At 58.7% G+C, this 19,909-nt stretch overlaps 2 protein-coding genes across 5 annotated transcripts in view; one reads left to right on the forward strand and one right to left on the reverse strand.

The window, feature by feature from the left end:
* Positions 1-10,701, forward strand: part of CUNH2orf42 (chromosome unknown C2orf42 homolog) — an 11,701-nt gene extending 1,000 nt beyond the window's left edge. For 2 of the 4 annotated variants that reach the window (XM_044417456.1, XM_044417457.1), the window contains exons 2-8: positions 4,456-5,290; positions 5,724-5,834; positions 6,547-6,645; positions 8,370-8,474; positions 8,895-9,002; positions 9,348-9,448; positions 9,726-10,701. In XM_044417456.1, the coding sequence (XP_044273391.1) occupies positions 4,468-5,290; positions 5,724-5,834; positions 6,547-6,645; positions 8,370-8,474; positions 8,895-9,002; positions 9,348-9,448; positions 9,726-10,226 (1,848 nt within the window). In that variant the 5' untranslated portion in view covers positions 4,456-4,467 and the 3' untranslated portion in view covers positions 10,227-10,701. The remainder of the gene's footprint in view (positions 1-4,455; positions 5,291-5,723; positions 5,835-6,546; positions 6,646-8,369; positions 8,475-8,894; positions 9,003-9,347; positions 9,449-9,725) is intronic. The other 2 variants (XM_044417459.1, XM_044417458.1) reach the window with 2 other exon arrangements.
* Positions 10,702-15,032: 4,331 nt separating this feature from the next.
* The window catches only part of LOC123016771 (low molecular weight neuronal intermediate filament-like), a 20,457-nt gene continuing 15,580 nt past the window's right edge, over positions 15,033-19,909 (reverse strand). Inside the window, exons 6-9 of the mRNA XM_044417371.1 lie at positions 19,714-19,896; positions 17,355-17,672; positions 16,331-16,455; positions 15,033-16,041 (exon numbers count right to left, since the gene is read on the reverse strand). Of these exons, the coding sequence (XP_044273306.1) occupies positions 15,792-16,041; positions 16,331-16,455; positions 17,355-17,672; positions 19,714-19,896 (876 nt within the window). The 3' untranslated portion in view covers positions 15,033-15,791. The remainder of the gene's footprint in view (positions 16,042-16,330; positions 16,456-17,354; positions 17,673-19,713; positions 19,897-19,909) is intronic.

A 19,909-nucleotide genomic window follows, 5' to 3' on the forward strand; every position in this document is an offset into this window, starting at 1 on the left:
GCCCCCGGCCCGGCCCGTTCCCTGCAGGCCGGTCTTCCGATCCGGCGGCGCAGTGCGGTCGCGGTGGGGGACCTGCGCTCCCTGCAGGCCACGGGTGATGCTGAAGCGCCGCGAGTATCGTTCACTTCCGAAGCCTCCACCTGATCGCCTAAGCGGGGATGGGGCTTTTTACGTTGACCTGGCACCCTGATGAATTATAGCATGGCCGTGTAGGGATGGAATGCGAATGCCTGGTGTTATTTCTGGCAAGGGCTGAAACCTTGAAGTGCTATTCTGTATAAGCCTACTTAGAATTAAACCTCATTCTGATCATTGTGTTTGGTGTCAGGTAGGGGAATAAGGGATTGTACCCTTGGAGAATAGATGCCAGCTTTGCATAATGTTTATTATTAAAATGTTTGGGCTGTTTTGTTTATTTGTTTCTTCCAAATGGTCCCCAAAGTATCATGCAGTCAAAATCAATTGCAGTACAATGGTAGAACATTAAATGCCAAATAACTGACCTATAGAAAACAATAACAGAAAATGAAGTACTAGATCCAGGTGTTTTTTTTTTAAATAGCTGATGTGAATCTAAACTCAGTGCCCATTTGAAGAAAATGCCCTTCACAATTATGCAGTTTAGGAGGGAGGGAACAAAATGAGTCAGGGAAAGAGAGCTCCAGTGTTGGGTGCCATTACGAAGAAAGCTCTGTTTCTTTATACCCTGACTTCTATTTTTTAATAAGGAAGGAAGAGTGGCTTCCTCAAAAGCATTCCTAGGGATCCACATTAACAGCATAATCTTGTGCATTCATGTCAAGGTAAATCTCATTGATTTCCATTACTGAGCAGACACTTCTAGGATTGTTTTGTTTAATCTGTAATAGGAAAGACCTACTGCAGACCAGCCATCTACTCCCAGGCAAGCTGACCTTCTGCATAAGAGGAGGATGCGCTTTTTAAACAATCAGTGCAAAAATGTTAATCATCTATATTTGTATTCTTGCTCAGAAATAAAATTGCAAACTAAGATATGTGTCAATGCTACAAAAAGCGAGCAGTTAAATTTTGCAGAGTAAGCTCTGCTTCTCAGTGTACAAGACAACATTGACAGTACGTCCTCTGTGGGTGCCACTTCGGAGATCACAAGAAGTGACCTCTGAGGAAGAAAATGGGGGAGCACGCGAGGGCGTGTGGTCACCTCAGAGAAGGTGGCTCTGCCCAGTCTCCTGGGAGGCCTCTGGGAGGACCATGTGGGAGGTGGGGGGAGACAGCCCCCTGCAGTCCTGGTTGCCTTTTGTCTGCATGTGTTGTTCGCAGGGTGGCTGCCTGTGGCGCACAGACCCGTCCACTGTACGTCACTTCCATGAATGGCACGTCCTGTGCCCTCTGCATAGGGGTCAGTCAGTTGATCAGCTTTCTTGTGGTGTTCCTTTGCATGGAACTGTATTTTGAAAGAGCCCTTTTGAACCTGTCAGCATCCATGCCAGAGGATCTGGATGTTGGAGGAATGGTCCAACTCCCTGCCCAGAGCAGGACTCAAGTCATCCATCCAGATTTCAGCCTGGCCCAACTCTGCTTAGCTTCCAAGATTAGGCAGGATCAGGCTCCTCGGGCTATGCAGAAGCTATCTGGTTTGCGCCGTCAGAATTACACAGATCCAGTTAGGTTTGTACAAAGTACTGGAGGTTTTTGTCTCGTTACACAGCATCACGGAAACGCTGCATTTAAGTATTATTACATTTTCCCCTTTATTTATTTAATTTCTGTGCTACCCTGCAGCTACAGCTCTCTGGGCGATTCTGTCTTGTATTATTTGGGATGCAGCACAGCCATTAGAATCAAAAATTGTTGTGCACCGGGACTGTTGCAGCATCCCTTCTAGGTAGGGAATGGACCAGCTGGCCGCTCTCAGTGGTGACTGTGACTGAAACGGAAACCGAGCCATCCCGTCTTGCAGCTTGCAAAGTTAGGAAGAATGGACTCCCCTCCAGGTCCTTTCTGTCTCCCCATCAGCAGCAGCAGGGGCCGCAGAGCACTTCGGGCCCCAACAGTCCAAACCCCGCAAGAGTCCTGAGCCTTAACCAGGAATAAATGTCAGGTGACGTTCCCAGGCACCCTTCCCTTATTATTATGACCTCGCTAAAATGTCACAGCAAGATTCCAGGTCAAAAATGGCTCTGCTGTGACATCACTGGGCTCGCGCTCCACGTTCTTGCCAGAATCCAGAGCAAGATTCAGGGCTTCCGCAGAGTGCGTGATTTCCCACCCGCCCTCCATTCTGGGGCGACCCCAAGTGGACCAGTGCTGCATTATGCAGCATTCGGTACAACCCTGACCTGCCATCAGCACCAGTGGATGATGCTCCACAGGACCCTGCTGTGCAGCGCCCCTCTGCGTTTACAAGCCCTCCTCTCCCCATGGCCTGGGGACACCACCTGCCCAGTCCCCTGTGTGGAAAGCTGCTTTTTCCTGATTTAGTGGTGGGTGGAAGGCGGATCTCCATCGTTTCTAGCATAGCAGAAACACAGCTTTGTGTCATGTCGCTTCGTCCCTCACCCCCTTTGCACGCACTTGGATTGCTGGTTAATGCTAAAGGCTTGCCTTGCATCCCTTCTGCCCAATCCAGCCTTCCTGGCAGCTTGGGAAAAACGACTGTGGGAAGTGGCCAGCAGAGGAGGGGATTTTGAACTGAACGCAGAGGCTAATGGGGACTGCCTGCCTTTCTGGGCACCATGCTTCTGAGGATGCAGCTCCCACTCCTTATTTAAAAGAACTCTTCAGCACACAGATACAGCAAATCAAGGGCATAAGCATAGGATGCAGTGGGGCGGGGGGAGTCTGGAAAGTCACTTGGCGTCTTGGTGGATCACAAGCCAGTGGTGGCGGCAGAGAATGCAAGAGAGCTTTGGGCTGCGTGCACAGAAGTCTGGGCGCCAGGGGAGGAGTGGGATCCCGAGCCTGCTTTGGGGTTCCCTGTTTTAGGGAGGACATCAGCAAGTGGGGGGCATCCAGAGGAGTGAGACCAGGATGGTGCAGGGTCTAGACAACAGGTCCAGTGAGGAGTAGTTGACATGGCCAAAAAGATGGAAGGGTCGGATGTGGAGCAGACCTCTGGGAGCAGGACAGAACCAACAGGAAGCAGGTTTAAATAAACGTGGGGGATTTTCACAGGGAGGGCTGTTCAGCAATGGGACGGTTGTCTTGGGGGGCACAAAGCCTGCTTTGGGTGAGTGTGATTCGAAGGAGGACAGAGACGGCTGCCGTTCCCCATGGAAGGAGAGGTCAGATGAGACGCCTGTTATCTTTTCTGTGGTTGCTGGAAACAGCCCCAGGGAGGCATCAGGGCTGTAGTGCAGCAGAGTGGATTAACCTGTTCCTGCCTGTGGCAGCTCCCCTGCAAACCCCCATCCCACCCTGAACCACTGTTAGCTGCAGGTGGGGAAACAGGCAGGCCTCTGGGCCCATCTGCCTTGCCCCATGTGGCTAATGGGCAGTGGGTGGGTCAGCCCTGCCCCTGCCTCACTGCAGTCCTGCCTGAGGTCGCTCCATTCCCGCCCTGCTCCTGCCTGGGAACGAGAAGGCCCTGGAGTCACATTTGCGCGCCTCTCTCCTTTGGTGTGGCAGTTCAGTCTCGTTGACAGAATTGGCGTCCGAATCCGTGGCGTTGCATTTGTGTCCTCTGCCTGTCGTGGCCTTTCCCTTCCTCCGTTGCTGGAGCTTAGCCAGGGCAGGAATGTTCCTTGTGCGGTTTCAACAGTTGGTACCAGAGAAGGTCCCAGGAGTCTGTGTGGTGCAAATTAAAATCTCACACACCCAGAAATGTGAAGAAAACCTGGAAAGGCAGCTGCAAGAAGAGGGCTATTCCCATTGTGTTTAGAAAATGTATTTAGAGAAAATGCTTTCATTTGCCCCTTTGAGGGGATTAAAAACCTGCTTGGAAAGCTACGGGTTGCAGTTACCTTGAGCAGAAAATCCAAACATTTTCTCTCTGAACATGTTGGCGCTTTCTCATCCATGCAGCTGTTCTTTTGCGTGTGTTATTTTCTCTGTGGGTCTGCAGCTGTTTCGTCCCCTTATTTGTGTGTTCGTGAGGCACTGCTTCAGCCTGCCTCTTCTGAGCAGGGGAAAGACAGGCCTGGCCAGGCGGGCCTGCTGGGTCAGGGCCCAGGGAGCAGAGCAGCATAAATGCTCGTATGCAGCTCACAAGCACCACTCTCCCCGTGTCGCTGTGCACGAGAATGGTCCAGGGCATCGGGCCCCTCTTTGCCGGGCTGGGCATTTCTTTGGCGGGGCCACTGCAAGCACCAGCACTGGCCCCATGCATCTCTTATGGCCTTTCCAGTGCTTCTTCCAAAACAGGAGTAGGGAATAGTAGCTGCTACTGAGCATGTTTTGAAAACACTCCAAGGACTTGGACCCGTGTTCTTCAGGGGACCGGGATTTCACTTTTCATGGCTTTCTTTCCTCCAGGCTCCGTGAAGGATGGAATCAAACTCTGTACGGAGTAAAGTGCCCGCTTTCTTATCAGACCTTGGGAAGGCCACCCTACGGGGCATCAGGAAGTGCCCCCGATGTGGCACCTACAACGGGACCCGTGGGCTGAGCTGCAAGAACAAGACCTGTGGGACAGTCTTCCGCTATGGCACGCGGAAGCAGGCCGGGGTGGATGCGGTCAGAGTCATCACCGGCTCCGAGCTGCAAGTCTACTCCGTGCGGCAGAGGGAGCGGGGGCCAGATTGCCGGTGCTTTGTGGAGCTGGGCATCTCAGAGACCACCCTCCAGGCCGTGGATGGGGCCATCGTCACGCAGCTCAGCTCCGGCCGCTGCCACGTCCCCTCGTGCTTGGAAGCAGCCGCCCAGGGGCTCGTGGAGAACCAGTGCCAGCACATCAAACTGGCGGCGAACTGCCAGGCGGAGGCCACGCCGCTGACCCTGAAAAGCTCCGTCCTGAGCGCCCTGCAGGCACCGCCCGAGGCGAAGCAGGCCGTCTGGCGGCTGGCCGCCGAGCCCGGGGGCCCCCTGGTCCAGCGGGTCTCCAAGAGCACAATGGTGGTGAAGTGCGCCGCCAGCCCGAAGCACGGCTTGGGCTACCTGCACACCTCCTTCGCGCGCAGGGCTGGCCCCCGGGGCGCGGTGCAGCACCGCTCTCTCTGCTCCTGCCAGCCCTCCACGCCCAGCCAGGCGAGCGCCACCCCGGAAGCGGCAGGCCAGCGATGCCTCCACTTCCTCGCCTGCCTCTGCGCCTTTGCCAGCGATGACGCGCTGGCGCAGGAATTTGCCGGCTTCCTCAGCTGTGATTCCAGCGGTGCGTAAGGGCGGGGGGCGGCGGCACAGCCTCGTGTGCGAAGGGCGAGCCTCCTCTTAGGGCCGTGTGGGGAGAAGCAGGGGTGGCCACTGGCCCGGCTCCCAGGGCTTCCCAAGTCCACCACACTGGCTCTTGTGAAGACCTGGAATGAGGTGTTCTTGTCGGGAGGGGACACGGAGCAGTTTTGTGGAAGACTGCCTCCATGCGTTCCGTTTAAGCAGAGGGGCACGAAAAGCACGCGCCTCAGACCACGGGAGTTCTGCAAAGAGGCCTGGCGTGTCTCTGCAGGGCCAGGCTGCCGGAGCCCCCGCAGTCCCCCTGGGGAGGCTCGAAAGGAAGGGATCAAGGAGGACGCGTCGCACTGACTTTTCGTGGTGAGAAGTGTAGGTTGTTGCAGACAGTGGGCTCAGCCTCTCCCCTTCCACAATCCCAGGTCTGCAGCCAATGATAGGAGCCGAGCTCGTTTGCTATCCCGGAACTGTTCTGTACTCGGGAGATGCCGTTGCCTCCAAGGCGAAGAGGAGGAGAAAGGATGAGGGCTTAGGTGAGAGCCTGCTCCTCGGGCGTGTTCTTGTGTGCATCTGTGTGCCACGATCCACGTCCACGCAGGTGGCGCGCTCATTGGCGTTCACGACGCAGACGAGCCAAGCGGGGCCGGCTGCAGGACGGGCGTTTCCTGACAGGCCTCGGAAGTGCCAGCGAGCTCTCCCCGTGGGGGGCATGGGTGGGAGATTCGGAGCAAAAAAAGGGATGGGCGTCTTCGCACAGTACCAAGTGGGAACTATGGAGTTCGCTGCTGCAGATGTCGTGTGCTTTGCAGGGGATTCCCAGCCCCCTTTGGAGGAAGTTCCCTGAGAAAGACCCAGACAGGCAGTCTGAAAGACCAGGAAGGGAGGGGCAGGATAACCTGGCCCCGAGCTGCTCGGGGCTTTGCATGTTAAAACAAACACTCTGAATTGGGCCCAGACTTCGCCTGCGGCTGGTGCAGCTGGTGGGGAGGGGGCTGGCACAACACGGCTCTGGCGGACTGGTCCCCTTAAAAGCCGCGCTGCTTCGTTCTGGACCAGCTGGAGCTTCCGGGCAATTTTCAGGAGCAGCCCCACACAGGGCAGGTTGCAGTTGTCCACCTGAGAGGTGATCCTTCTCCGAACAGATATGGTTTAAGAGTTTGCCATTTTGCACCACTGTACTTAGCTGCAGCATTCTGACGTGGATAAAACTTAAGCATCTAAAGCTGTTTAAACATTGAATTTAAGGTTCGCAAGCAAATAGCCCCCTCTTGTCTCAGGATCTGGCAAACAGCAACCTGCGCAAAGGTGGACTGAAAAAGTCAGCTGTGTCGCTGAAAAGGCAAGGTGAGTGCCGTTGCAGCCTGTTCAACGAGGCGGTGGATGTTTCGCAGGCGCGCACGCTCGGAAGCAGCTGTGTGGGGGCACAGCAGAGGCAGGTGGAGGCGTTCCCACCCACGCTCCCCCTCGGCGGGCAGTTTCTTTCCTTGCAGGATTGAGCGCGGTGCGGCCAAGCGCCCTTGGGCCAGGCTTGGGCCATTTCTGACCCGCCGACCAATTCAGGGACCAAGCACTTGGTGCCCAGCACAGCCTTGTCCCAGCTTAGCAGTGGGGCTGGCACGCGCGGCTGGTGAAGTGTGCCGGCCGTGCGGGTCACGGAGCGTGCAGGTCTGCGCTACGCGTTGGCTGGAGGGGAGGTCGGGACCTGTCGCGCAGCGCCGTGTGGATCGGGGTGCAGTCCGAGGCGCTCATCTGCCTCAAGCGGGCCCCGACAAGCCTGACCTTGCTCACCCAGAAGTGAGCCCAGCTGATTTCAGGGGACTAGCCAGAAGCATCTCCGGTCACATTGCGGGTGTGACTGCTTTAGTCCTCCTTTGTTCTCCCGGCAGCCCCAGCAGCGTTGATGTTAGGCTGGCTGGGTTCATGCTGGGGACAAAGACGGATGCACCGCCCAACGAGCCTCTTGGTGCGCTGAGGTGTGGAACCAGTTGCGGGAAGGATTGGCAGAGCTGGTCCGCAGAACCTCGCTTCCACACCTGCATGGGGCGGCTGGCCCCCCGCATTTTGTGATGCTGCTGCGTGCGCGCCGGCACGCAACCGGCTGGGGCTGTGCAGGGGAGGCTGGAGGCGGGGCAGGAAGGGGCTGGGCTGGCCTTGAAAGATGGGGGCACCGTGGGCAGGGAACAGGGCTGGGTGTTTTGCAGGGGGCTTCACTTCCCCTGTTGCACATAAGAGCTGCCATCTGCACTTAAGGACACCTGAAGTGTTGAATCTGGGGACAACACTGCAGTGGGAACAAAACCTTTCATCTTTGAAGTCTTACTCGTTTGAGACAAGGTTACTCGAAGGAACATCTTTGCTCAAACAGGGTCTGCGTCAAAGGCCTCCCTCATATTCCTGCCTATAAGCTGAATTGGTGGGTGGGCATAAGCAGGAAGGCCTTTTTGGTTGTGGCCCCACATTTATGGAATTCTTATCCAGGCCCTTGGATACAGCGTTCTGAACCAGCATTCAAAGTCCATCTCTTTCACCTTGTTTTCCCCAGTAGTTTTATGTTGCGGCTAGTTTTGAAATAGTTTTGTATTTTTTAGTTGAGCTACATAGTAGGTTTTATCGGCTGTTGATCTATTGTTGCTTTAGTTGTTCAATAATTAGATTCTGTTTACTATATTCTGTGCACATAAGCCACTCTGTGAAGGAAAGGGGGTCTCAAAATACGTCAGTAAATAATAAGTCAATCAAAACTTGCCATCCACCTTGACCCTGGGTGGTCTCTGTGTGACTGAGGAGGATTTTATAACAGAGTGCAACACGCCCGTACTCCAAAATGCAGTATATCCCCCAGGAAAAGTGTTGCATACCTGCATGTCCACACACCCAATATAACAACAGACACTTTGCTAATCTGCAGTAAAAAAAAAAAACAAAAGCAATAATTGCAGCAAGTGTTCCATCTCCTGTGCCAGGACGTGCTCCGGCTTTTCTGGCGCGCAGGCGATAAAGCAGGGAGGATGTTTCTGACCAGCTTGGACTGCTGGCATTTTTAAACAGAGGCCTTCCCTTTTTTTTAGCTTGCAGCCAGCTGCTTGATGAGTCGCAGGTGACCTTGTCCTTCCAAGAGTGGCTGGCCAGCGTCACAGAACGCATCCATCAAGCCATGCATTACCAGTTTGATGGTGAGTCCGCCCCACACGCGAGGGCCGTGTTAGACGCTGCTTGTCAGAGCAATCAACAGCCTTCTCTCTCTCGGGCGGGCTGATAGTTGGTGGTCTCTGTGGGTTGTTGCAGAGGTCTCATCTCAGGTTTGGTTGAGTTGCGACTTTGGAATGGTGAACCTCCCTGAGCGTGGGCATTGGGCTTAGCCTTTCCAGGGGCACAATCCTATGCAAGTGTAGACATAAGAAGCAAGCCCAGCGCTCCCCGGCCAGCCACGCCTTGCCAGGCTTTTTCCATCCGGACTTGCATTAAGCCGCCCTGAGGCTTCGGCAAACGGGGCGGCATAAAAATGTCTTAATAAATAAATAAATAAAATTATGCTGTAAACATGTTATGCTTTCCTCCTCTAAGGCACACTCGGTTTGTGTGTTTTTGCTCAGGCAAACCAGAGCCGCTGGTGTTCCACATACCCCAGTCCTTCTTCGAGGCTTTCCAGCAGAGGATTTCCATAGGGAGCATCAAGAAGCGGCTCCCAAATTCAACCACAGGTATTCTGGCCGTCAGAGCACCTTTTCTACCGGAAGGGGGCTGTGATGGAGTGCTGATGGAAGAGCCCAGACTGAGTTGGCTTTCCCACAAAAGGAAAGCCAAAGAAAGGTTACTCGGAAGGAGAAAGCCGGTTCCTGCAGGCGGGCCCAGCTCAGGGTCCGCTGGACCTGTGAGGCCGAAGGGAACTTCTAGAGATGGGGCTCGTCTTGCAGCTTCTGGGAACAGATGCCAGCCTGATGCCCAGACAACGCCCAGACTCCCTGAGGTCATGCTTGGCGTCACCCCAGAGGAGGAGGCAGGCCTGGGGGCACTGCCCATCCTGACGAGTGTGTGTGTGTTTCCAGCTTTTGTCCGGAAAGACGCCTTGCCCCTGGGCACCTTCTCTAAATACACCTGGCACATCACAAACATCCTGCAGGTCAAGCAGATCTTCGACACGGTTGAGGTAAGGCCACACGCACCTCTGCCGGAGACTCCTCCAGGTGCAAACAGGTTGGGGAGCCTTCCCTAGGGTAGGGGGTGGGGCCCCACCGAGCGCCTCCAGGCTTGGCTGAGAACGAGCGGGCCTGCTCCCTGCTTCTTTTGGAGAAGATTGGCTTCCACGTTCTGGAATTCTCTTGCCGTCGGCTCTTGAATCCGGTTGCTTTAGGGGATGCTTGAGCACCGAGTGCAGAGCAGCTCCTCCAGAAGGACCCTGCTCCGTCTTCCATTCCTCTTCCCAGATGCCCCTGGAGATAACGCGCAGCTTCATCCAGAACCGTGATGGCACCTATGAGCCCTTTAAGTGCCCCAAGGTGGAGGTGGAGAGCATCCCAGAGACGTTCGGGCGACTGGAGAAGCAGCCCGTCCTTCGTCCCTTGGAGCTGAAAACCTTCCTGAAAGTGGGTGAGTTTCTGGCGCAGCCGGCAGAGCGCTCCCTTTCCCACGGCGTGTATCCGGGGGGGTCCGTTCCCTGGCGCGAAGAGGGAGGAGGCGGCGAAGCGCTGTTCCCCTCCCTGTGGCTTCCTCCCACAGGCCACACGTCCCCCGACCAGAAGGAGCCGACCCCATTCATCATCGAATGGATCCCCGACATCCTGCCCCAGTCCAGGATCGGAGAGCTGCGGATCAAGTTCGAGTACGGCCACTACCGGAACGGCCACAGCGCCGAGCGCCACGGGCCGCGCCCCCCCTTGGAGCAGGCGCTGGAGCTCCTGCCGCTCACTACCATCACTTTCCCCTGAGCCACTGCCGAGGCGGCTCCTGGCACAGCCGCCCCGCGGCCGACGGCTCCACCGCCCTCGGGCGCTGCCGGGCCGGGAGCGCGTGGTGGGTGCCCTGCCCCTTCGGCGGAGGCAGCTGCTGCAGTGCCGGTAGCAGCTCACACGGCTCCCTTCCCTTCCCTTCCCTTCCCTTCCCTTCCCTTCCCTTCCCTTCCCTTCCGGCGGCACTTCTGCTGCTCCCTCCATTTCTGCCCTGAGCCGCGTCTGCCTCAGTCCTTGACGGCCGTCCTCTTGCCGCCCCCTTTTGCCAAATTGGCAGCTCACCCACAGCACGCAAGCGGGAGGGGTGGAGGGCCCACGTGTTCGGATGTCTTAGGTAATTGGTACCTATGTATTTGCGTATTTTGCAATATATTTTTAAAATAAATTAAACGGGATGAACCCACTCTCTCCTGTGCAACCCAGGCATGTGGGGCCTCGTCCCGTTCGCACAGCCCGTGTTCTCGCCTACTTCTTACGTGTGCCTTTGGAGCCAAACCCAGGCTGTAGACCAGGCACCAGTTTGGGTGTGCCGCCTGGAAGGGGGGCAGAGCGCGCCACGGCAGGGCAGTTCCGCTGGCGTGAAGCGCGTTTGGCCAGTCCCCTCAGCCCCTCTGATTCCGGATTTCCCACGTGGCGGCACACTGACAAGGGATGGTATCCTGTGGATTGCAGTGCACTTCTTACGGCCGTCCTGTCTCTGCTTTTTGCCATCCTAGAGAGTGGAGTGCATGCTCCATCCCCCCACTGAAATAAATCCCCAGGCATTTAAGAGGCCTTCACACGGAACTGTGGCACCCACCCTCCGTGCAGGGCAAGCCACCTTATGCCGCATCCCAGCACCAGGCAGCGACGCTGGGCAGGCTGGCGGGAAAGCGTACTGTGAAGATGGCAGGAAACTGAGCAAGTTGAACTAAACCTCATCAAACAGGAAGGAGGAAAGTGAGCCGGGGCTGCTGTTTCTGGCACCTTCACATGGCTTTGTCTGCATTGTCCGTAAACAAGGCAAGCTCCCGAGCGACGCTAGAAGGCAGAGTTGGCCCGAGCAGGGGCCTTGGAGTGCCGAAGATGGGGAAGCCGCCGCCGCCACGCAGCTTCCTCTTCCCATGCCCAGGTCGCCCCATGCAACTTGCAAAGTGGTGGAGAACGGAAATCGGGGAGCCAGGTGGCGCACTAGGTTGCTTTGCCCGCCCACCTTGTCCAGCCAGAGCAGCACCGCCGAGGTTCCCGCCGCTGGGGCTGAAAACGCCACCCGAGCTTGAATTGTCCAGGGTGGTGGTGGTGGCCCACCTGCTGGCCGCCATCGCCTCCTGTTAGGCAGAACGGCGGGCCCCTCGCGCGCCCCATCCCCATGGTGCTGTCGTCACTTTGTCTCTTGCCTCTGGGACCAGAAGGGGGTCTTTGCAGCAGCAGCAGCAGCCTCCAGCGAGCCATGCCGCGAGTGCCCCACACCGTTGGGGGCGGAAACTGCCACGGAGCCCCAGCAGCAAGCCGTCCTGGGCGGGGAGCGTGGGGCAGCTCAGACTCGGCCCCGGACCCCATCTGCTCTGCGGGCCTCCTAGAAATGGCCTGGGGCCACGCAAGGGAAGGAAAGCCCCCTCCCCTGGCCCCCAAGTGCTTAATGGGCAACAGCATGCCGCACTAGGAGCGGGGAGCCCCCGAGCTTGTAGTCCCTCTTGGCCACGAAGGCCCCTGAGGGACCCTGGCTAGTGAACACCCCCAGCCCGTCCTGCCTCCCTGGGGAGCGGCTGCACACCCCTTTCTGAGCTCCTTGGAGGAGGCCTGGGTGGCCGCAGGAGGCAAAGCTTATTTGCACAGAAATGCTGAGATAAGAGTTCATGATTTATAGATCCGGTGGGTGATTTGGGCTTGTTAAAATCTGAGAACTCGCCATCGCTGTTGTTTGCATGTTGCCCTTGGTTGTTGGGTTTTCTAGTCTCACCATCTTTACTTTTGCAGCCAATTGTTTTTGTTTTAGTGGAGCGGCAACTTTTTGCTGTTGGACACACAGAAGTTGCAACTAGATGAGTCCCCAAATCCCTGATTCCATTTTTTGAGATACAACCTCAATATATACCCCGGCAGATGGGCTACCCATTAAGATTAGCCAAGTATATACGATATCCTCGTCTTTGTCATTTCATTAACCATGTCTCCTGGGTTGTCTTATCAGTTGTGCACAAGAGCCTGCTTTCTGCTCCATTTGACTCAGGAAATGTCCATTCTTATTGCCAGAGATGTATTTCCCACAACAGAGATGTTTTATTAATGCAGGCTGAGTTTTAATTTAGTAAACTGAATACATGCACCTGCCAATATAGACATGAAGCCCAGGGTTATAGGCATTTATTACTGTCTAGCCGCATTCCGCCCAAGGGTGACCGGAGAGGGAGCAGGTCTGGGTCAAAGGGACGGAGGGAGGCTGAGCAGCATCCACACAAAACGGAATTGGGGGAGAACCTCTGGCAAGACCCGATCCCCTGGGAATCTTGGCAATTTTACGTAAGAGCAAACCGGTTCCACTTGGGCTTGGGGCCAGGGACGGATGAAACAGTCGCATCTGCCTTCTGCGGGTTTCTCGTTTTCTCGTCTGCTTGGCTGCATTGTCTCAGAAAGGATGCTAGGATGCTGCTGTGCTCAGTGGCCCCACAGGCTGGGCTCCCCTTCAAACAAACAGGTTCGAACCCTGCTGAATACGGGCAAAATTGAGCTTCGGCTTTATGGAATGGGTAGCAAAGATTGCAGTTCCCCATGGCAGAAAACAGCCGGAGACTGCTCGTGGGCTGCACATTTCCATTTTATTTGCCTTCCAAATACATTTTTAAGACATCTAGACGTTTCAAAGGGAAGGAAAATGAAGAACCGCTGCGGGGCACGGTTTGGAATGTGGCTTCATGCACTGCTACCCAAACCGCCCCGGGAACGACCGCCTGGCTCCTCGTCTGACATTCGCTTGCATTTCACTATGGACACACTGACACCAAGACGCTCTACCATGCGCATGCACAATCACATTCTCGACGAGCACCAGTACCTGAGGGTACTCGGGGCTGGAGCCCAGCTGCCAAGCCCCTCTGCTCTGAGCGGTCGGCGCCATGAACCGGGCACCGCACCTCTGCCGGCCTGCCCTTGCTCTCCCCTTCCGACCAAATCGGAAGATGTGCCGAGTATTTCTCCTCGCCGGCTGTTTTTACACTGCACTGGGATTCCTCTGCCCAGCAGATGAGTGGGTGGAGAGTGCTGAACTGGGACCCGGGAGACCCAGCCTGGAATCCCGCTCGGCCGCGAAGCTCACTGGGGGACTTTGGGCCACTCGGCCTGGCCTACCTCACAGGGCTGTTGTTGAGCAACATAAGTCACCTGAGTTCTTCACAAAAGGGAAACACAGGCATACAAATGCAACACAGAACATGCACACATACAGTTCTGTGCATCTCTGAAATATCTCAAGCTTACCTTAACTGCCATTCTCTGAGTCGTACACATATAATACCTTGTTCTAATTCCCCCTTTCGAAGTGCAGACTGGGCCTGCTTCATGAGCAGCTGCCATCTGCGCAACGCTTGAACCCCTTCCACCAAGTCTCTCCCCCACAGCCCTTTCTAGACCTTCCAAAGCAGGCTCCGCGGTGGGTTTCTTGAAGACCAGCCCCTGCCTCGCCAAAGGGTCTTTTCCATCCTTGAGGAAGGAACACCAAAACCCTTCACCGAACAGTTCTCAACGAGCGGCACGAAGCGGCGCAGAGCCCCAACCCAGGAGACACGCGCGAAGGGCTCCTTCAGCGCTGCATTGCTTTGGGGAGGGGGTGCTTCAACGGCTGCCCCAGCCCCGCGATGCGAGCGCCCCGAAGCCCCTGGCAGGACTCGGGCGCACCGGCTGCGCGTGCCGCACAGCAGCTCGGCCTTCCCGCAAACCGCTCCGGCCCCTCGGCTGTGCTCGGGGCCACACGGCACGTGAGCCCCCGAGGGGGGCAGGGACGGCGCGTGGCAGAGACCCGGTGGAAGGTTAGCCCGGGCGGGCAGCTACACATGTCTCCCACTACGGGACAGCCAGTAGGTGACTGCGGCACTGGTTGGACTGGGCAAAGGGAAGAGAGAGGCCAACTGGCACGAACGGAGAAGCCTCTCGGAGCGCCCTCCACGCATCTGGGTACTTCCATTTATGTTTCATAGAAAAGATTACAGAAGCTGCCCCTAAACACGTCTACAAGGAATGACAAGTCCGTAAGGGAGACCCCACTTCGTCTGGGGTGCCCCCCACCCCATTCAAAAGGCCTAACCAAGCCTGTTCAGAAAGCCTTTGAACTGCGAGCCGCCGCAGCTGAACGAGCAATGGGGAAGCTCTACCGAGGAGCCAACGCCAGGGCCGGCGAGGGGGCACCGCTGCTTCCGGTCCAGCGGGGCTTTGACAGCCATGCGACAGGCAGAGACGCACTAAGTGCAGGCCTGGCTGGGACAAGGCTGCCGGAAAACTCCACGGGTTGAATTTCCGCTTGTCGCGTTGCTGTGTGTGCTGGAGAGCCCACCGGGAGGAAAGGTGCACGTCTGTTGGCCCTGTAGTGACACCAGGGCTGATGCCCAGCAGACTTGCTGACCCCCAGAGCGAACAAGAGAGCGTGGCAAGTCCCGGGTAGCCTATTGCCGGCAGGGAGAGGGCTCAGCCGCGGCGCCTGCCCTGCCCTGCCCTGCCCTGCCCTCGGCCTGCTCTGGCCACGTCTCCGTTTTGAAAAAGATCACCCGGGGCCGGATCCAGGAACTGCCCTCCGGACAGACGGCACCTCGGCCCAATTTCAGGAATCCCATGCCCTGCGGCTCTGTCCCCCCCCCCCCCCCGCGTTCCACAGGGTCCCCGACACATGGACAGCTTTTCCGGGGTGCTGGAAGCCCTGTGGAGGCAAGGAGGGGCGGCCAGGCTGCTGCCGGAAGCCCCAGAGCCCCCGCCTCCATCTGGGCCCACCGCCTGCCGCGCATGCCTCGCACTTTAAAGTCACAAATTCGGGACAGGGAAAAACCCGAGGCTCAGCACTCCGGGAACAAGTAAGCTCAGCACATTACGTGCCTTTCCGTCTCCGAGGACGGGGCTTGAGGTCACCACCCAGTGAGGCAAAGCCTCCGGTTCCCGTCTGGACAAGACGAGGGACTAGAGGGGAAAACCGGGCCGGGGCAGAGGACGGGGCCCCAGGGCCTGGAGTGCGTGACGGGCCGCATTTCACGTGAAGGGTTCTCAGGCAGGGGCACTGCCCCCCACAGGTTCACCGGCAACAGCCCCGCTCAGCACGTGCAGGCACGGGAATCAGGTACACAGGAGCCGGGGCAAGCGTGCCCAGCGGCTGAATTCGGGGGGGGGGGTCTCCCGAGACCACCCCCTGCCTGAGAAGCCTACACGTGGTTCCCGCAGCCGTGCTAGACAATGGCTCCCACCCTCCCTGGCCAGGGTAGGGGCGATGGGATTTGTAATCCAGCACACTGCCAGGGTGGGGAAGGCTGGCCGACAGCAGCCGATCTTCCTGGCAGGGAACGCCCAGAAGGCAGGAGGCTCTGGGCAGGATTAGTTTTTGGGGACGGCTGGGGTCGGCTTCTCATCCCCAGACTCGTCCTCGCTGGCCGCCCGCAAATCCACCGAGTCCTTGGCGCCGTCCTGCCGTGGCTCCCCCTTCTCACCCTTCCCGAGGGTCACCGTGGCCGCCGAGAAGCCCTTGAAGCCGGAGAGGGGGCTGGAGGAGAAGGGGTAGCTGAGGCCAAGAGTCAGGCCGCTGCTCACTGTGCCCAGGCGGGTCTCTTCTCCTTCGAGCAACTTTCTGTGGAGGGAGGGAATGCCGGGAGCACAGAGTTAGCACGGCACACGGCCAGTGCTGAGACAGCCAGGCCAGGCCCTCTCTCCCGGGGGAGTTCTGTGAAAGCCCTGCTGGGGCACGCAGGGGCGGCCGAGCCCTTTCAGGCTGCTGCTGGCACCAGCAAGGCACTTTGCCTTCTCCCCGCCAAGCACCCAACACTCTCCACAGCTGCCCGGCGACAGGGCACGCCCCTTCCCGGCATGGCCAGGGCATCCGCCCACGCAGGAGGCGGCCCGCCAGCCGCTGCCCCCACCTGTACGCCGCTATCTCGATGTCCAGCGCCATCTTCACGTTCAGCAGGTCCTGGTACTCGCGCAGGTGGCGGGCCATCTCCCCCTTGGTCGTCCGCAGGGCGCTTTCTAGCTGGCTGATCGTCTCCTGAAACGTGCCACAGTCGGGCATTTTCTGGGACACTCGCACGGCACGGGTGGCCCCGGCCACGTAAGCAGGATGCCCTTCCCTGTGCGCAGGATCGCGGGCACGGGTGGCCACGGGCTGTTCGGTGGAGGCAGCGGCACGCGCACACTGCCCCCAGGCCCTTCCGCAGCCAGCCACGGGCCCACCTCAGGGCCTTCAAGCCCGGCAGAGGCACCTCCTCACTTCCCAGGCATCTTCCGGAAACGCACACCTGCAGCCTGCAGAACCACCTCCATACCCCAGGTGGCAGGCTTCAAGGACCACCCCACCCCTTGCCCCAGAGACGCTGGGCTTCAGCTGCCCCCTCCCCTGCTGTGGGGCAGCCCCAGCCAGGGCCCTACCTGCACTGGGAGCACTGGGGGGGCCAATGAGGCCCCTGGGCTCAGCACCACTCAATGTGGCTCTCCCCGGAGGTGAGCAACACGGCCCAGGGAGGGCCCCACCTGTGTCTGGACACCTGTGCCACCTCGCTTGAAGGCCCGGTTGTATCAAAGTCTGGGAATGACGGGAGCTGCTATCCAACAGGGACCCCGGTTGGGCAGCCCCCCTTAGCTACTGCAGCTGGAGTGCTGGCTGGGCCGTGGCCCCTTGCCCCATATTTCTCCGCCTATCGGAAGAAACGGAGGATGATCCAGAATTCCAGCTCATAAAGGACCCAGAGGGTGTGCACCTTCTTCCAGCTCAGTGTTTTCACTGGTGCTTCTCACAGCCAGAATTGTGTCCCGCAGGACCAATTTTTCCAAAATAAGCAGGTCTGCATCATTTCCCCCCAGCTTCGCTCCTTTAAGGGAGGGCGGAGGGCGCGAGCGTGGCCCTGCGCTCACGAGAGGCACCTGCGCCCTTCCTCCGGGGCCGCTCACCTGCAGGCTCTGGATCTCCTCGCGGCTCCGCTCCTCTGCCTCCTGCAGCTGCCTCTCCAGGGACTCGCTGGTGCTGCGCAGGGCCTCGATCTCGATGGCCTTGGCCTGCAGCTGCCGGCGATACTCGGAGATCTCCTCCTTGGCCTGGCGGATGCTGTCGCTGCTGCGGGCCGCCTCCTCCGTGAAGTTGGCGAACTTGGATTTGTACCACTCCTCGGCCGACTGCTGGTTGCGGGCGGAGAGCACCTCGTACTGCGTGCGGATTTCCTTCAGGGCAGCGGTGAGGTCGGGCTTGCTGACGTCGATCTCCACGGAGACCTGAACAGGCGCAGAAGGGAAAGCGCCCACGTGGCCTGAGGCTCGGAGCAGCGGGCCCTGCTCCACCGCCACCGTCCCTCGTGAGCTGGGATGTCCGGCAGCTTGCTCTGCAGCCTCAGCCCAGTGGGCCAAATCCAGCCCAGCAGGGCTGCCCGCCCTGAGACAGCCTTGCCCTGTTCCCCAACGGCCAACCCACCTGCCCTCTAAGGCTGGAATACCTCCCTTAAGGCAAGCATTTTTAGGATTCTGGCCCCATCCCCGTTTGCCCTGCCCTTTGACCTCCTCCATGAATCTGTCCAATCCCGTTAAAGCCGTCCAGACTGGTGGCCACCCCCACTCCCCGTGACAGCCAATTGCACAGTTTAACTGTGTGAAGAAGTCCTTCCTCTGATCTGCCCTAACCCTCCCCCGAGCAGATTCATGGGATGACCCCAGCAGGGGAGAAAAAGTCTCCCTGCTACCCAGCCCATGTCAAGGGACCCTTGAAGCATCAATGTGGGGCTCCCCACACTGGGGTCCCCCTTCCCACACCAAGCATTCTTTTCAGCACCTCTCTCGTGCCCCCCCTTATCCATCTGTTTTCTAAGCCGAACAGTCCCAGTGGTGGTAGCCACTGGCCACAGGGACGCTGCTCCCGCCCCCGGATCATTTTGGCTGCATTTCCCTATACTTTTTCAAACCCAATAATGCCCTTTCCCAGGTGAGACATCCAGAGCTGAGCACCATATTCCAGGGGAGGTCATCCCAAGGGCTTGCGTAAGGACTTGAATGAGATGCACAGAGAAGGAGAAACGGAGAAAGAGAATCCAGCACGCGGCTCTTTTCCAGGCAGCTCCCAAGCGGGACGGGAGCCGGCCTGCGAAGGCCACTGGGCGTATCAGGGGACAGAGGAGGAGGAAAGTGCAATGAACACCTCCTGGATCGCGAAGCATTTGCTCACGTGCCCCTTTGGCACAGGGCACACCGAGCGGCAACCAGTCCGGCGTGCGCATTCTGCACGCCTCGATAAGGAGCCGGACTGCACGGCACAGTGCGAGGGCCACAGGGCACCCACGCAGCGGCGCCCGCCAGAACAGCGGCACTCGGGGCAGTGGCGGCTTCCAAGGAGCAGCTGAGAGTGCGACGCGTGCACCTTGTGATGCCGGAGCGACGCACCGGCCCTCACGCCCCTCCGCCGGGTTCGGGAGCACCCTCAGTGCCGCAGGGCTCACCAGGCCCCCGCTGCTCAATTTCATTTCCCATCTGCCACACCCTCCCCTTTCCAGGAGTTCCGATTCCCGGGAAAACTAACAGAGGTACAAAGGGGGGCGCAGAGACAGCAGGCAGCCAAGCAGAAGCTGCTTGCTTCCGAGCCTTTCTTCCACAGGGGAAGGCAATCGCTTCCTCTCCTGGCCCATAAAGCATCAGCACACCGACACAGATGTGCATATCCAGACACCATGACCAGCTGCATCCTGTGGCTTATTGAACACAGAAAGAAGGAAAAGTCACACTTACAGAGCTTTGGATCCTACCCGGTAAAGGAAGCGTGGCTGCAAACGGGCATTTTCAGGGGCAACCCTTCCAGGTGCCAGCGAACACTGTGGCACAACCGGAGTGGGACCCAGCCCGGCTCTCTGTCATGCCTCCTCCTGGTGCCCCCCAGGACCCCCTTCGCCCTGCTTGTGTGCTGCCCTGGCACGAGCTTGGGCGAGGAGCAGCGCCCGGCCTCCAGCAGGAGCAGCTGGGCAACCCCCGCGCATCACGCGAAGCTCCCCAGCTGCCGTGGGCTCAGGGGGGCGCTGCGCGGGTCGCCCCCGCGGGGAGAATAAGCGGAGCCCTGGCCCGCGGGAGCCTCAGCTGCCGGCCGCGGTGCCGGAGAGTCGCCCCAGCGCGTGCCCGCCGGAGCCCCGAGACCCGAGCAGAGCTCCGCCCACGCTGCGCCTCGCCCCGCCAAAGCCCCCCGGCAGCAGGCGGCTGCGCGGGGGCGGCCCGGGAGGGGCTCGCCGGCCCCTCGCGCCGCCTCACCGGGAGCCGCGCCGCGCGCCCGCGCGCGCCCCACCTGCGCCTCCCGCAGCTCGGCGCGCAGCTCGGCCACCTCCTCGTCGTGGACCTGGCGCAGGAAGGCGATCTCGTCCAGCAGCGCCTCCACCCGCTTCTCCAGGTCGAGGCGCGCTAGGGCGGCGCGGTCCGCGTCCCGGCGCGCCTCGCGCAGCGCCCGCTCGGCCTCGTCGCGGCGCTGCGCCTCCCGCGCCGCC

Source organism: Varanus komodoensis, unplaced genomic scaffold, assembly GCF_004798865.1.
Source record: "Varanus komodoensis strain SLA01 unplaced genomic scaffold, ASM479886v1 scaffold88, whole genome shotgun sequence".
Classification (NCBI taxonomy): Eukaryota; Metazoa; Chordata; class Lepidosauria; order Squamata; family Varanidae; genus Varanus; species Varanus komodoensis.